Raw genomic sequence first — 17,522 nt, forward strand, 5'->3', positions numbered from 1 at the left:
AGATGTTCAAGATTTTGATTATTTAAAGCTAACCTTCCTAAGAACTCAATACAAAAGAGAAAATCCAGATATTGTTTTATTGCTAATTAAAGACTCACTAATGGAATTTGAACAAAAACCAGAAATAATTCATTCAGACTCAGCCGATATAATGAGCAGTTTCTTACCTGAGCAAAGACCTACCCAGTATAGGTTGGAGTTTTTGAAGATCTTTATTCAAAATTTGGTTCGCAATCAAAGTTTAATTGTTAAACTTTTCAATGTCGAAAACCTTGAATCAAAGCAAACATTTTTGGCAGTTTTGAATGACGCTATAACCTCGGAAGGTATTTCAAGTTCAACATCCATCACAAGTGATCTTTCCAACTTGGTTCAATTGATTAAACGTTTGAATGAATTCAACTTGCCAATTTTTCAGTTGTTATTGAAACTTAAAATGGGTCAGATCACGTCAGATTCACAATTTATTGAATTTTTCAGCTCTATTGTACAAAATATGGAAGGCGAGCAACGTTTTATTGGCTCATTATTTGAATTGGTTGATGATAAATTAAAAATTAGTTTTATCCATTATTTGGAATCCTTGTTTTTGACTTCCAAAAATTTTCCTCATATACTAGTTGGAGACACTGAAATGACACTGACGTTCATTTCAGATGTGCTGATAACTTTGTCCAAAAGCTTAGAGAATGTTAAGCTACCAGATGAGCTTGTTTTTTCATTGGATAATTCATTAGAGTCACTATTAAATATCGTGAACAAATCAGAACGTTCATCAGAGTTATATGATGCTATATCATTGTTTTTGAGAATTATCATCATCCATAAGGCCTTCATCATTGATATCATAGTTGAAAGAAATTCAATTAAAGAAACATTCTTGAATAATTTGGTGAATTTATTGACATCAAAGATTATTTCACAAAACCTGCAATTGAAGAACCTTTTGTATGATTTACTTTTGTCCATCAAATCAAGTGTCAATGAAATGAATTCAAATCAAACCAGTAACGTTAAATTACCAATGTCATTGATAAATTTACCAGCTATTTCCCAGGACTCATCATCTATAAAAGAATGTTATTATGAAGATAGATCTAATCTACATGACCATTCTATTATAAAGGATCTATACCTTTATAACAAGAGCTCTCAAACATATCATGAATTGAATGCCAAGGCCTTTGATCTTGTGGAAGATTCAAATCCTGTTGAATCGCTAAATGATACTGCAATCAATTTACAATTGTTTGATGCCTCAATTGAAAGAAAGAACCCAACATGATGTATGAATAATGATATGAATATTTTAATTAGATTCTATTTATATCTATTGTAGTCTCTATATCATCACCGTCCATATGTTGCTTGACTAATTCATTAATTTGATAACGTAAATTCAACTCATCATCATCTGATCCTCCAACCATTTTGATGTTCATAAAGACTGTCAACAATTTAAGATGAACTCTAAATATAATTAAATTAGAGATTGTATAATTTGATTTGAATTGATCCAAATCTTTAATGTCCTTGACTATTGCATTTGAGATTGCATTATAACTCTTCTTGGTATTCGGATAACTTAATAAAATAATACAACCTAAATACCTCACAATTTTCCAGCCAATATAGCAGATCATTACCGAAATGAATAAAGTTGAAGCCTCGTTAATCTTCAAGTCAGAATCAAAACTTGCAACAAATGGATAAACAAATAAATATGCCGAAAAGATCAATGTGATGAAATGTGTTGGGTTGTTAATTATTGTATTCTTCAAAAACGAGAAATTTGTAATCATATTATTAACTCTTTCCTTATTGACAACCATGTTTGAGGACACCAGTGTGACAGTTACCGTTAATAACACAAAAAACTCATACAGAGGTAGGTTTATATCAATTGAATTTGAATTATGATGGTTGTGTCCAGAAGTGTGATCATGGCCTTCTTCATCGTTGAAAAACGAAACCATAAATTCCTCAGCAAAATGACTAATTAGATCACAGCCAACAAATATCAATGAAACCGATAGTGCAAATCCAAATAAAACTTCAACTCTTCCCAATCCAAATGGAAATTTGATTGAACTTTTACTCCAAACATCAAAATTACTCATTATATCAACGAAAACAACAGTCAAACTTCCAAGTGAGTCATAAAATATCAAATGACTTAATGTTGAAAAAGATGAAATTGAGTATTTGAAACCAACCAAAAAAATTATAATTGACGTTAGTAAGTGGAAAAAAGACCAAGCCAATTTTTGTTTCTGTAGAGTATTACAACTTGTGAAAAATTCATTGATAGTGGGTATTGGGAATGAAGCTGGTATCTTTAAGGGCGCTCTAGCTTTTGGTTCCTGAAAAAAATTCATTGAAACAGAGGAGTGTTTATATCTATGACCTTTTCTATGAGATGCCCTAGCATTGTTCAAAGAAGGTGTTGAGAGGTTTGTGGATCTAAAATTGAAAGGTTGGTACCTTCTTGGTGAAGGTGAGCGAGATCTTATTGGTGAAGATGATCTCACTGGTGATTTGTTTCTCATTGGTATTGATGGAGGTGGGACATATTTTAAACTTGATAAAGACGACCTGTTACCTGGAACATTACCACCTGGTATAAGTAAAGATGAGGATGAGTTGTTTCCTTGACTATATAATGAGCCACTGTTATTTGGCTGCATAGGGTATGATTGGTTTTGAGCTGGTGAAAATTGAAGACTGTTTCTTTTGCTTGAGGTGTATGATAAACTTGGGGGTAGTATATCAGAGTATTTTGATGGAGAATCTAAAGAATCAGGCTCCTCCAATTCTGAAATCTTGATCATGGGTGATTGGGTAGGTGTTGAAAACTGGTCATATCTTGATCTAGGTGTGTCTTTAGGGGTCACTGGTGGCTGTAAGGATGGCTTGTTATCAAAAGGATTTGGTTCAGGCATATTGGTAAATGGTAAAAATTCACTTGTCCAAAATCAGTTCCCAGTGAAATTTAGCATCGAGTTGTAACTGGATTTGAATGTAGGCAGTTGCTTCTTCTATATGAGCCTCTAGTGCACTATATTCAGCTAAATTAACACAGTTAATCGGGGTTTTAATTGCCAGTTAGTTGTGTTGTACGTTGTAGCATACGTCAAGGGTTGAAAAGTGAATTCGTGTTTTTCTCAATCGATTTTTCCAGGCCTGTGTATTTCCGGGACTAGGAAGCTCGGTCTGGCCTAAGTCCCTTGAGTCCCTCATTTTCACTGGTAAATACTTGAGTGAGTGAGTTCATCTTTTGATTGAAGATGTCCATATAGGTTTCAGGCTACAAATCATTCTCTTTTTCTTTAGCAATATGATTAATTGTAGAAGAATAGTATACTGTGTACTTCAGTTTATCATGAATTTCTATCACGTGACTAGATCAAAAATTGCGAAAGCTTTTAACGCATTTGGAATTTTCAGAAAAAATGGCGCTTTCTGCAATCCCAAAACGAAGGACCATATCACTTTACAAAACCGTTGAGAACAGGATAGAGCATCAATAAATAACTGCAAAGCACAAGAGATCTATGCTCTGATTTTTCCTAGCTCTATGTCACTGGCTTCTCGTTTCGCTGGAAATGGCAGCTCCAAGGCCACCTGATTCACCTTCCGCTTTGGGACTCTCTTGAAGGCTCGAGATTCCGCTTCCAGTCGGTGTGTCTGGGTGTGTCTAATTCTCAAACGTTCTCTGACTGTTGATATTGAGGATTTAAAAAGATAACAACGATAACTTACTGCTCAGATCAGAGAAAAGTGGAACCACCATGTCACAATGAAGGTGCTGTTTAAGTACTATATAAAGTGCGATGGATGGGGCTTGTTTCAGCATATTAGGTTTGCATCTCTGCAAAGTTCACTATTTAATAGAAAATTATAACTACCAAAACAAACGAAATGACTGTCTCATCAGAATCATATCTTTTACAAGCCACCGTTACAAAGAAAAACTTATTAGTTGTTGGTGGTGAAGGTATCAAAATAAGCGTTGAAAATCCAAATACTGGGGAAATCACCAATGTCATTGATGGTTGTACAGGTGCTGCTGTTGGTTCATTAGGTCACAGAGATCCTGATATCTTGAAGGAAATCACAAAAGCTTCAGAAGAATGTGTCTACTCATTTCCTTTAGCTATGACAAACCACTATGCTGAAGATCTTGCTAAATACTTGGTTGATATTTCTCCAAAAGGTGCTTTTAAGGCTGCAATTTTCACAGGTTCAGGTTCTGAGGCTAACGATAATGCTTTGAAAATCATTTATCAATACCATGTTGAAAGAAAAGATGCCAAAAGAGTCAAGTTTATTTCAAGAAAGTCTTCCTATCACGGATACACTATTGGTTCAATGTCTGTTTCAGGTTCAAGAACTTCTCCATTTGAACCTATTCTACTAGATCAAAAGCAAGTCCCAAAAGTTAGCAACATTTATAGATACCGTGACCAATTGAAAACTGAAACCGAAGAACAATATAAAGATAGATTATTAAAAGAGTTGGAGGACACTTTCATTGAAGCTGGTTCTGATACTGTTGCAGCTTTCATTACCGAAACAGTTTCAGGTTCAACTATTGGTACAGAACCTCCATTACCAGGTTACTTGGAAGGTGCCCGTGAAATTTGTCACAAATACGGTGCTTTGTTCATGTTGGATGAAGTTATGTGTGGTTTATCAAGATGTGGATCCTTACATGCTTGGTTAAAGTATTTACCATTAGATAATGAATCTTCAGGTGCTGTTGGCCCAGATATCCAAAGTATTGGTAAAACTCTTGGTTCTGGTTATGTCACCATTGCAGGTGTTTTGATTTCTCCAAAAGTTAGAGATACAATTGCAAATGGTTCAAATACTATTCCAGGTGCTCAAACATATCATTCTCATGCATTCAACACAAGAATTGCATTGGCTGTCCAAAAGAAAATCAAAGCACAAAATCTAACACACAACATTGAAGAAGTTGGTTCTTATATGGGTGAGCTTTTAAGATCTAAATTAACTCCAGTTTCCAAATATTCTGGTGATGTTAGAGGTACTGGTGGTTTCTGGAGTGTGGAATTTGTAAAAGATAAAACAACTAAGGAAATGTTTACAGTAGAAGATGATTTTGCTCATATTGTTGCAGGTGTTGCCTTCAAAAATGGTTTATCTATTATGGTTGTGTCTGGTGCTGGTGAAATTGGTGATCATATCTCTCTAGCTCCATCTTATATTATTACAAAGAAAGATGCTGAAGATATCGTTGATATCTTAGTGAAATCCATTGTTGAATCTGAAGAAATCTTTGATTCAAAAAAATAGAATGGTTTTTTATAATTTGATGTATACCTATTTATCTACGATTATATATTGATGATTTTCATTAGAATCTTCTTGCTGTAGTTGGGTCAGCTTATGGTAATTGTCACATCCACCAATTTAAATATGTTTAAAAGATATTAGGGCATCACAACCAAAGGTTCTGAATAATTGTCCATTCTCGAGAGAAAACAAATAGTTACAAACACTGGGATTAACTCAAATGATCTATATATTTCTATTCTAATTGAGTATACATAAATTTCAACCTCTAAAGCTTTGATGTTTGTTTCAAGATTTGATTTACAGAATCAACAACTTGTCTCTCTAAAGAAATGAACTCATAGCCACCAACAGCCTTGATAGATTTATCATTATTAAATTTTGGTGTTGGGATTGAAGCTTCATTTTCTGGGTCACCTTTTGCAATATTCAAGTCTTTAAAGTTAGCATTAATTATATCCAAGATTCCTTGAGATGTAAATCTTGAAGCGATTGGGAACAACCTTTGGTTTGAAATATTCTCTTTTTTGATACTTAGCACATGAAAGTTTGCGACATCACGGACATCAACTGCACATAAGGAAGGCTGATCAAATAGATGTGTATCATCTGGAGAGCTTTTCAATAACTGGTTAATGACATTTGCAGAAGTATTCAAAGTGGAGCTTGATGCATCTTCATCAAAGAATTGAGGTCCAAAAATAAAAGGTGGTGTAATTGTCACTAATTTGAAGTTGATCTGTTGAGCATTATCTTTGATAAAATCCCAGGCAGATTTTTCAGCATATTTTTTGGAGGCAACATATGCCAATTGTTCATGATTTACTTGTTCCCATTCTAATGGATTCCAAATATCCTCAGTATGGATCAACTCATGATCACCCATATTATCAATAGCAGCCATTGACGAGGTAATAACAACTTTCTTCACTTGAGATGCAAAGTTCTTTATTGACTTCAAAACGTTCAAAGTACCATTGACAGCTGGTTTCAAATAGACATCATCAAAGCTTCCTTCCAACCCAAATGAAAAAGGAGAGGCCGTATGAAGAACGTAATCTATATCCTTGTGTTCTATGAACAATTTATCAAAGACACCTTCGAGTTGAATATCTGGCACGATTTCAAATTGCAGGTTAGCAACAGCCTCAGGATATTTTGTCTTGAATTGGCTCATCAGCTTTTCAATCTTGCTTTGAGATCTAACAGTACCAATAACAGAGTAACCTTCAGAAAGTAATTGACCTATAATATGAAGAGCCAGGAAGCCTGACGCACCTGTAACTAGCACTTTAGCCATCTTGTATATGATTTATCCGAGCTGTAAGTTGAAGGCGAAATGTTGTGGTATAGTTTCTAGGAATTTTGCAGGTATATATAACTTGTGATTTTGTTTGATTGTTTATTTGGGTAGTATACTGGTTTCAAGATTTCAGGTTGCAACTTCTCTTTTGAGACTTCGATAGCTGAGATTGAATATAACGAGCCTACAAAGGCAGCACCTGCTTAAAGCATCATTGCATAGTAAATCAAATCATTTCCGATTGATATCTCAAAATCACAGTCAAGTCAATTCTGAAGTTTCAGCGCTTTTATCATCAAACTTTCGTAACTGCTGCTTAATCGGATTGTTTTTTCCCACCAATTTTTCTTACCAGTCGTCTGCAGTAGAGTACCATCATTTCTTCAAAACAGCATTTATATGACACATATACGCCCTTTGAAAGTAGCTAAATGAGCTTTAATATCCATCCTAGTTGACTATAATGTAATGGTTCAACTTTAACCACGCTGCAATAAGCAAAAGCCTTGTTTGAATTATTAGCCTGATTACGTAAGCCACGGTATGACATACCGAACAGCAATTTTAAAAATTTCGAAAATCAGCGCAAGTGGTTTAGCGGTAAAATTCAAAGTTGCCATCTTTGAGCCCCCGGTTCGACTCCGGGCTTGCGCATTTTCGCGAATTTTCGCCGATTGTCGCATTTTCCTAGCGCATGTGGTTTAGCGGTAAAATTCATGTTTCCCATACTTGAGCCCCCGGTTCGACTCCGGGCTTGCGCAAAAGTGCTTTTTTTTTGCCAATAGTTGTCGTTATTTTGAATGTAGAGCATCTCAGCACTTTCTAATGTCTTTTTTAATCATTCTGGCATCTTTAATTTGTCTTGAATCAAGTTTTTGGGTTGTTTTTTCGATTTGCTTTTTGTACCCTGATGTAATTTTTCAGTCTGGTCGTGGGACTAGATCCGACCGCCTGTGTGCAAACTAGTGCAGGAGCAGTGATAGATTCACGTGTAATCTGACAGACCCTCAGTTTTGGGCCTTTCAAATTACCAGCTACCTGAGTTCTAAGAAAAATGTCTCTCTGGATAGATGCTTTGATACAAGATACAAGATACAAGCACGTATCACTAGAAAGAATGACAGAACATGTGAAGAAGTTGTTTCAGCTACCAAATACAAGATGAGAAGTATTCAACAAAAGACGTATGGTTTTAGAGGTGAATAGAGAGGAGCAAGAGGTTTTGAAGGGGTTTAATTAAGGGTGTGTTGTTAAGATGCCAGGATAGATATATATATGGTTGAGGACAAATTCAACATCAACAGGGTGTTACAATGATAAATTATATCCCTCTCATGTATTATGAAATCTTAAGTTGATTGATGATTTGACGCTTAGAGACGCGGTCTTTTTGGAAACCTATTATTTTAAGAAACCAATTACTAGAAATCTAGTGGTCGTTTTAATTATTAATGAGAAATGTAAATTTGGAAATTGAACTTAATGGAAGTAATTGTATAATTAGAAAAGATTAGAAATATAAGAACGTACCCTGAAAAAGAAAAAATACCTAACTTTATGGTTACACCGCTTCATGTAGATACTTTAGGTCCCAGCTATTCTTCATGAACCGTTCTTTCATCTGGAGCTAAAGCTGCAGTACCAGAATCATGTGAACATGAATCCTTGTTGTCTACTGCAAAGATACAAGCTCTTCCACTGCATACCTAAAGATATTACTTAGTACATCACTGGTCTCTCTCTGTTTTATAATTCACAACAGACTCAACCGGCTCAGTGTCAACAAAAAATTGGATCATTAACCATTATAACAAGATTGGATATTCCTGAAAAATACATATCTAAAAACCAGAATACAGTGGAAAATTGGAGATCTTTTTGGAAAAAATTGAATATTTATGCAGGTCAAACTCAAAATCCTGCAGGTTTATTTGAATTTTTACATTAGGTCATTATCAACATAAATTTCAACATCATCCACCAGATTCAAAATGTCCTAATTAATTTAAGCATTAATTTATGCGAAGAACGGCCTGAAACCTCTTGACCCTGAGACTCTTCAGCAGCAGAAGCAGTAGAAGTGACAGTAGTATCACGTGGACGTGGATGATTGATATCTGAAATGGCTGGAGTAGTTCCAGCTCTTCTTGAATTAGATGTACTTCTCGTTGACATAGTTAGATCTTACAGATATTTAGTGTATCTCTGGTCCTTCAGACTATTGCAAGATTGATACTTCACCACAGACGACCTCAGTTCTCAAAACTGGCATAAGCCTGTATTCTTATACACTTCCTGAGCAGAAAATATCATCTTCACTAATCATCTCAATAATCTTCTCGTATGAGTACTTATCACCAACACTATACAATTAGTCTCATACTACCTGTCAAAGTATATATATAACACAATGACGTTGCTTATGTGGAACAAACATGCAATTAAAAGTTTTGATCACATTTTTACGTCTGATCAATGTCCAGTTTCACAACAGATTTGGTATGAATTAGACAATGCTGGTGATCAATTATTTTTTGAAAAACTTTTTCTACGACGTCATCTAACCTCAACTCCACAAGAATATTGGACAAAAGATCAATTTATTGAAAATATATTAGTTTGGAATATTTTGAGGTTATACAAATATTTAAAACTAGAAGATATATATTAATACCTGCATTAATATTAATAATTAGAATATTTCAACTAGACCAGCAGTTTAATTAAATATTATTTCATGACATGGTCTCTTGATCTTATATCGATCGACCCCAGTGATTTTGGACATTATTTTAGCATTTTCATCCAGCATTCATGCTCAGCTCCTTTAAGCTAGTGGTTCAGTTACAGCTTAGAATCAACTAATTAATTAACAAACCATTAGGACTTCACCAACTAGAAAAGTATTAGGAATATCTTGGTGATTTTCACAAATTTTACAATTGCTCCAATTATAACAATGGCCAGCTTTTTTAGTTCATTCTTACGTCTAAAATAATCACTGGTACCGAGAAGGAGATTTTTTTGTATGGGACTCGATCGTCAACTTTTGTTAAGAGTGCCCGACCTAAAACTGAGATTCTATCTCCTTTTTGAACACGGCCAGCACGGTCTCCCAGTGGAATAGTCGCGGCCTGGGCCAGCGACTCAAGGCTCAGGCCCCGAACCTCAGGTCGCCTACGTTCATGCACAACAAAAAAAAGAAACCAACACCTTGCATGCTGCAGCCTTCCAGAGCCCTATAAATAGATTCAATAGGTCACATGCCAATACACGTGATACATCGGATAACGGGCTGGGTCGGCTCAAAAGCTTCGGCAATCGGCTTCAATCCTGATCCCATTGATAAATCTCAAATCGAAATCCGATAAATTCGTTATTAAAACCGCTAAAATACAGTTGATAAAATTGATCGCGAATTGATTCTGTATTCAAAATCAACATGCCCATTATAATGAATATAGTGGGTGTCGACCTATACTAAACACTAAACTATATAACCAAACCAAAACACAGGGTAACTCACTTTTAGTTTAGCAGAAACCTTTAATATCGTTGAAATGAACTGGGAATGTGACGGGACAGTTGAAATACAGCGCGTTCATGTGCTTTCAAAGTGACACTGTTCCATGTTGTTTAAATCCAATAACAGGACATTTCCAACTCCTGACGCGTCTCAGCAAAAACTAAAAGCCACTGAAAAACAAAAAGAACAACAAACACCACCCAACAGATCCAAAACAACGAGCTGACTTGAACACCATCAATCAAAACAAACACGAACAATAACCACCACCATCCAGGTCCTGTAGAGCCATTACCAGTAGCATGCAACTTCAAAAGAGGTTAGTGAATAATTCCATAGTACTTAATATATTGTAAGCAATACTTATCTTCTTTATAGGCTCTCTTATATGAGAATTGTTATGGGAAAAGGTTTCTGGTAGTGAATAAAAAGATGAAAAGAAGAGAAGAAGAAAACTGGGAAAACCTGTCCTTTTATATTTTTCTGAATTGGTGTAGGCTGATCAGAAATTGCAAAGATTCCGTTTTACAAAGTTATTGGCTCATGTATGTCTTTGCATTTCGGACAAGGTTGTTTTGAAGTTGATCGCGTTGTTTATAGCGTGAGCACCATGACAACGGACTTACATGGATTTGGGCATATCGGTCAGGGCACACCAAAATAAATAGAAATAATAATAAACAGTTATTCAGTAAATACCAAGGGCTGAATTTAATACAAATCTCTTCGAAATTTAATTCTCTTTCTAATGAATATAATTTCATGTATTAATTCGAAGTTTTTTTTTGTTGTTGTTTTTTATCTCATTTTTGAAGTAAAAATAAAAATATGTACGTTGTCTTTATTTTGTAATTTTTCAAAAATAAGAACAAAACTACAACCAGAAAAGATAGCAACACAAGAGTAGATCCATTAAAAACTTCAGGAAATTCTGAGTATAATGATATGTTTTTGGGAACTACAAGTTAAGCATGGGTTATGTTATTCAAAAATTTAAATTTCTACCAAATTTTTACACAAATACACTGTATAGATTCTCATCAACTTTCAGAAAGCCCAAATATGGCCATGCAGGAAAACTAGTAACGCTTTTTAGAATTTTTTTTACTACTATGTGAGTTAGATCGAAACCACATGTTGTAACAGGCTATGTGTTGTCTTGTTGTGTTTTTTTTTTGTCGACGTCCATGCAAGTTTAAAGCAAAACGCGATAACTTTTACGCGTCTGATTCCCAAAGTAGATGGCTCTTGATCCCAATTCAGACTTACCCATTGATTCTGCCAATTCCAAGAGGCCCTAAATGTTTCTTTTTGCACAACAATACAGATAGGTTTCAAGATAGAAATATCCATCCAATACCTTTCTTTAAAGTATTATAACCATGCATGAGGCTCATCCCTTTGATGAAGAATGTGGTCAGATACTATTGTTCATAGAGTTTAATAGTGGTAGGTTCATTCCTAGGTTGTAGTGTCTAATGGCCTCCATAGTTAAGAAGAGACCATGAGGGCTTCAAGTCTTTATTTCAAATACTTCATATTATTCTAATGATATTTTGTATGGTAATGCTACATAGTGCTCAAGACTTTAGTCGTGCCATAGTCGCTGGTAACTAATCACTAGCCAGTTTTTCTTTTTTACAAGCCAATGAACTCGCCAACCTACCTAGGTAGTACTGGGACAGTTTGTGGAGTGAAACAATGTAATCAGCCAGTTTTTGAAGCTTTGAAAGCTTGTCGTAGGATGTTTTAATGAACGCGTCCTGAAAGGCCCTTGAGGGTGGTGGAGTCTGGTTTTCGTAGGCAGGGAATGCTAGGTGGGTGGGCGGCCGCCTAAAATAATTCCCAGACAGAAGGGTGGCGGGCGCTAGGCGGAAGATTTTGGCTGGGAGTTTGACCTTCGGTAGATAGTAAGACTGACGAATAGATCTAATAAACGTTTTGAGGCAACTGGTCCCCAAACTTCTTCCAGCTAGTATTATCACCTGAAATATCACATATATTCAATAAAAATCACTAGTTGTTTAACAAAGTTTGCCATTTATTAGTGTTTCTAGTTTGGTATTGGAGGACCTTTCAGAATCTACTGGTCAGTGCAACACAAAATCGTTCGCGAACTTGTTTTTCATTTTTTTTGTATGGGGATTTTTTGTTTTTCAAAAAAAAATCTCGTTCTCGGTACCAGTGAATATTTAATATATTATAATTATAATTCTGATTTATCCGGCCTTTAATTATAATTATAATTATAAATCAGTCAATATAGTCGCGGACTAGTGTCGAGTGATCCGGCCCAGTGATTTAATTGTACAATATTAAATATATTAATTTACTAGTCTGCATGCATGGCTGCATGATTTTGATTAATTTAATATTATATTGATCCTAATTTATTATTGGATTCTTACGTCATCAGGCAGGCGCAAGTATAACTAAAGACAATATTTAGATGCTTATCTGAATCTTTTATTGGTAGTAAGATGTTTGAAAGCTTTAACTAGTTGCAATAATCAGGTGACTTTCACGTGACGCCTAGTTGAGAGTCTAGCAAACAAAGGTACTTAAAAATTTCAAATTAGGCAACTTGGCCGAGTGGTTAAGGCGAAAGATTAGAAATCTTTTGGGTTTACCCGCGCAGGTTCGAATCCTGCAGTTGTCGTAATTTGACCATAATTTTTTTTCATCCCCGTTTCAGCTTCTTTTTGAAAACGATTGATGACCTTAAGCAATCAATAACTGGAAGTTTAGTGGTATGTCTTGATTGTTCAATAGTTGTGAGTTGATATCTGGAAATTGAATTTACGCGTCGAAGTTATATAGAAGAAAATCAGATCGTGAAAAAAAAAGAACTAATCTGCACGCGCAGTTTAAAAAAACATTAATATTTTTAATGGGAGGTCCATGAGCTACTTTTAAAATATAATTATTCATTAATTATGAGCTAGTTGAACGTAATACTGCAATATATAAGTTAGCTCTATTGATTTTTGCATTATTTGTTTAATATAGTTATCAGACAAAGGTTCGGTCCAATAAGTATTCATCTTTGCTCAACAACATAGAAGTAAAGGGAAACGTAACCCAATACCAAAAAAAGCAAATTCCATAAACCCAAAGAGATAACATCTTTCACTAATCCACCTACATTGAATCCAAATGTACTCAAAATAGTAGCTCCAGGTATCTCTATCGATAATCCATACTTCTTTTCTCTCAAAATTAACGTTTTGACCTCATTGACAGCCAATGCCTCATAGCCATAATGGAACATACTCAGATATTGGAGAAATCCAAATTTGAGACTATCTCTATTTATGAACAAGCCTGAAAATAACAAAGAGAATAACAAAGTTAAGACACCAATCATGGTAGCATTGCTTGAATCTTTCACCAAAATACCTATAATTAATATTTCGATGGAAACTGTTAAATTGAACAACACCAAAATTAAAAGACACTTGATGAATCCATTATTTTCGAGGTTTAAACCAATCAATGGGTAAGCTATACTTGTTAAGAGTATAGGAGGGAAAATTCTCAATGGTAGCACATCACAAATAATTTTACTAATGTAATAACTCAAGGGATGATAATAGTTGTTTGACCGCTCCTTCAAAAAAATGATTCTCTCTATTGAAAAAGAGTGTAATCCTGTAAGTGTTGAAAACCCAAAAAATGACAAAAAGAAGAAAAACAAACCCAGTCTATTTTGAAACCCACTAATATCATTATCAACGTTGTAGTACAAAAACCCACAGAAAAATCCCATGAAAACAGACAGAATATATGAACCTAGCAATAATTTTGGGTTCCTGTAAAGATTCTTGAATGTTCTTGATGATAAAATGATAAATTGATTTAGGAAGCTTGCCTTTTGATAGTTCCCTTTGAAGACAATTTCGGACGAGTTCACTTTAGCATTTTCAATTTCATCTTTCAGCATTTCAAAGTTTTGTGAGTTTTGGAACATATCATAAATTTTAGTATCAACTCTGACTTCTTCTGGATGGTTTTTCACAGCTTTGTTGAATCCTGCATCATCTCTATGAAGGGCAAAATGTTCCCATTCTCTTTGAGTATCACTTGTGCTACTTGACCTTCTTGGAATATGGATATCTTGGTCGTCTCCATAATCAGCGTTTTCTTCATCGATACCTGCAACTTGAAATTGGTTTGGTCTTCCAATACTGTGTTTCTCACTGAATGTAATATCAATCAGATAGTCTGCAATATTGTATCCCTTAGGGCATTTGTAACCATTGTTGTAAAAAAAATCATTACATTGAATCATTTCCCCTGAGTAAATCAGTTCACCATTAGCAAGTAACACCAACTTGTCAAATAAAGAGACAATATTAGATCTAGGCTGATGAATAGTGAACACCAAAGTTCTGTGGTAGTGTCTAGATAGTCTAACAAGGCATTCGATAACATTGCTTGCATTATTTGCATCTAGCCCTGAAGTTGGCTCATCAAGAAACAAGATAGAAGGTGAAGTTACCAACTCACAAGCAATGGAAACTCTTCTCTTTTCACCACCAGAGATACCTCTTTCAAAATCTGAGCCAATGGTTCTATCCTTTATATTCAAAATTCTCAGTTCTCTCAAAACCTCATAAACTTTACGCTCTTTAGCTTTGAAACTCATATTTCTTGGTAGTCTAAGTAAGGCACTGTTCAAAACAGTCTCATAAACGGTTAAAGTTGGAAGTAAATAGTCTTCCTGGTCAACAAATCCAATAATTTTCCTCAAGTCATGTCTAGACACTGAGTTTCCATTCACCTTAATGTCACCAGTTACAACACCATTTTTATTCTTTTGAGCTAAAATATCTAGTAATGTAGTTTTACCTGCACCGGAACCACCCATTATGGCTAACATCTCACCTGGTTTAACTATACCAGTGACCTTATTTAAGATTGCTTTTGATCCGACAGAGTACGACACATCTTCAAAAGTTAAAGTTACTGGAGTATAGTTTAGCAAGCTATCTTGGTCATCTTCATCTGAATAATCATCTAGTGAAATTTGAGCTCCAGAAAATAGAGGAGATTTTCTAATTGTCAAAACGGCTCCAACAAGAACAGCAACAACACCAATAATGACTGCCACAACATTGAACAAACTTTTTAATGTAAATTTTGGTTTCTTTGGAATATCGTAACCTGGGATTTCACTATAATGAATGCACTCACCAGAATCACAATGTAGCGTAATATAAGAGTCCCCAAAAACAGATAATATCAGATCATCCATACTTGGCTCGGAAAATTTGCAATTTCGTTTATCTAAATCACATGAAAAATCCCCAGGACCTTTAATTGTTTCTGTTAAAAAATCTGAAATATCAATTGAGCCTGATTCACCACAGAGCATTCTTCCAGGAACACATTTACATGAAACATCTTTACATTTGTAATGAGAAGCATTCGATTTCAAATCAAACTGGTAATCACAAGTTGAAAGATCACAGTAAAAACTTTCCTTTTCAGCAATCCAAAATTGAAAATTACAGGTAGATTCCTTTTTATCACAGCTGAAAGTAACTTGTGGTTTCTTCCCATTCAAAATCTCAACAATCTTTTTGTTGGTGACATCACACATTTGATGAAATTTATTAACAAGCATACCATTTTTATAACATGTACCAGACAATCCTTCAGGCATAAATTTATCACAAACTGAATCTTCTTTGCACACATTACAGTTGATACCACTCCATCCATCATCACAATCACAACTATCACCATCTCTTATAGGCCTGTTGCTATCTTTTGTCAAGGATCCACATAGTGGCTCAGAACAATCTTGTCCACCAAACCCATCAATACATTCACATTGTCCATTGAATTCATTACACTTGGAAAACTGCTTACATTCAAATGCCGGAAGCATACAATTGAAACAGGGTGGACATTTATCGTCTTCTGTGTTTGAGCTCATTTTGACAGAGCTTGCCATCAAAGAAGCTTCAACATTTTTGCCATCCAGAAATGACTCTTGAGCTAGACAAGGTACCAGAAACAGTGGTATAAATAGTTTATAAAGCCTCATAGCTAGTCAAAAGTATTTGGCGTGCTCTTTTGAATGTGTTTCTTTCTATCTTTGTTGCGATGGCTCCCCCTTTTCAAGTCTTCTATTAAGATGGCAATTCCCAGTAATTGAATATTTGTTGACGGAATTAATGAATGGAGAGAGCAATTTCTAAAGCTTTTCTATGCTTAAACCAAGTCTCTAGTTGTGAGAACGTCAAGATTGTGCTGACCTTTTTTTGCACTTGATGTGCTCGAGGGTTTGGCTTCTCGATAAGATAAAATTCCTTCGAGGAAAATCGCACGTGGTGTTTGGATGTACTACATCCCTAAAGCAAGAATTTGTTTATTCAGCAGATTGTTTGATTTCTGGGACTTCCAGGTATTCGAGAATATAGGCCGTTAAAAGCATATTCCATCTCTGTATCGCTTGCAAATCAACATGATTGAAATCATCGTCTATTGTGTGCCATTGTTTTGGGAAAACATCGGGAATCAAATGAAGGACGGGCACCCCAGCTTTCCAAAAAGGTATGTGATCATCTTCAATGAATCCATTATTTTCCCTCTTGAAATTCTCTGCTGGTGGTGCTAGGAATTTATTTTGATAACTTTGACTTGTTGATTGGCTGGTGTCAAAAAGTGATGGGAAAAAATGGATCAATTTATTTTCAAGCAAGGAAAGATCATTGTAATTGTCATGAGTAGCTGAGAAATAACTTGGTACGTAATTGACATCAGGAGCACCTAGAAGATCTAGCAATAAGAATAACTCTATCTGGTTAATGATGGATTGACCTTTCCATTTAGAAAAAAGATGACGAGCACCGTAAATTGAATCTTCTGGAGACCATCTTTCAATTGCCTCTTCACCATCAAAAAACACAAACTTGATACCAATATTCATGTCGTAAGCAAAGTCTTGGAAAATATCATCGATAGATTGGGATATTGATTCTGCTAAATCTAGCAAAATTCCACAAGACACCGCACTGTCTATGGCACCGATGAATCCTTTTGGTTGAATAAGAGAATCATAATGAGCTGCGATAACAATATATTTGGTCGATTTATCCGTATTTGTTGAGTAGACAGGGTCTTTCGAAAAGACAAGGTTTGTAAAATTGTATCCATTCTCTTGAAAGTTATCGAGCTCCACTTCCCAGGGTATTCCACCATCCGTTGCTTCATCCAGTGTTTGGAAGTGGTTTGTAATGTAATTTTGAACTTCAATCGATTCTTTAGACCCCGGAACCCTTGTTTTGTTCAAATGCATGAAGTGATTGAGATTGTCTGTAGAGTTTAAATTCAGTCTATTTGTTGAAAGTTTGTGCAGGT

At 35.1% G+C, this 17,522-nt stretch overlaps 5 protein-coding genes and 3 non-coding genes across 8 annotated transcripts; 4 read left to right on the forward strand and 4 right to left on the reverse strand.

Moving 5' to 3' along the window:
* Positions 1 to 1,367: 1,367 nt before the first annotated feature.
* On the reverse strand, positions 1,368 to 2,573 carry ZRG17 (Zn(2+) transporter ZRG17; the record flags this gene model as incomplete). The annotated part of the gene is made up of 1 exon (XM_019180773.1): positions 1,368 to 2,573. A coding segment is annotated over one exon (1,206 nt), but the record flags the coding sequence as incomplete, so codon positions are not given.
* Positions 2,574 to 3,532: 959 nt separating this feature from the next.
* Positions 3,533 to 5,322, forward strand: WICANDRAFT_54537 (uncharacterized protein; the record flags this gene model as incomplete). The annotated part of the gene is made up of 1 exon (XM_019182742.1): positions 3,533 to 5,322. Exon 1 carries the CDS (start codon positions 3,922 to 3,924, stop codon positions 5,320 to 5,322), a length of 1,401 nt encoding a protein of 466 aa, XP_019037791.1. The 5' UTR covers positions 3,533 to 3,921.
* A 163-nt stretch (positions 5,323 to 5,485) lies between these two features.
* On the reverse strand, positions 5,486 to 6,800 carry WICANDRAFT_93029 (uncharacterized protein; the record flags this gene model as incomplete). The annotated part of the gene is made up of 1 exon (XM_019186393.1): positions 5,486 to 6,800. A coding segment is annotated over exon 1 (646 nt), but the record flags the coding sequence as incomplete, so codon positions are not given.
* Positions 6,801 to 7,208: 408 nt separating this feature from the next.
* Positions 7,209 to 7,279, forward strand: WICANDRAFT_t77. Its single transcript has one exon. It is a non-coding gene; the product is annotated as a tRNA-Gly (tRNA).
* Positions 7,280 to 7,315: 36 nt separating this feature from the next.
* Positions 7,316 to 7,386, forward strand: WICANDRAFT_t78. Its single transcript has one exon. It is a non-coding gene; the product is annotated as a tRNA-Gly (tRNA).
* Positions 7,387 to 12,729: 5,343 nt separating this feature from the next.
* On the forward strand, positions 12,730 to 12,810 carry WICANDRAFT_t79. Its single transcript has one exon. It is a non-coding gene; the product is annotated as a tRNA-Ser (tRNA).
* Positions 12,811 to 13,191: 381 nt separating this feature from the next.
* Positions 13,192 to 16,095, reverse strand: ADP1 (putative ATP-dependent permease ADP1; the record flags this gene model as incomplete). The annotated part of the gene is made up of 1 exon (XM_019183489.1): positions 13,192 to 16,095. One exon carries the CDS (start codon positions 16,093 to 16,095, stop codon positions 13,192 to 13,194), a length of 2,904 nt encoding a protein of 967 aa, XP_019037793.1.
* A 468-nt stretch (positions 16,096 to 16,563) lies between these two features.
* On the reverse strand, positions 16,564 to 17,469 carry WICANDRAFT_13290 (uncharacterized protein; the record flags this gene model as incomplete). The annotated part of the gene is made up of 1 exon (XM_019180568.1): positions 16,564 to 17,469. A coding segment is annotated over one exon (906 nt), but the record flags the coding sequence as incomplete, so codon positions are not given.
* Positions 17,470 to 17,522: the final 53 nt, after the last annotated feature.

The sequence above is a fragment of the Wickerhamomyces anomalus genome, assembly GCF_001661255.1.
Source record: "Wickerhamomyces anomalus NRRL Y-366-8 unplaced genomic scaffold WICANscaffold_4, whole genome shotgun sequence".
Taxonomy (NCBI): domain Eukaryota; kingdom Fungi; phylum Ascomycota; class Saccharomycetes; order Phaffomycetales; family Wickerhamomycetaceae; genus Hansenula; species Hansenula anomala.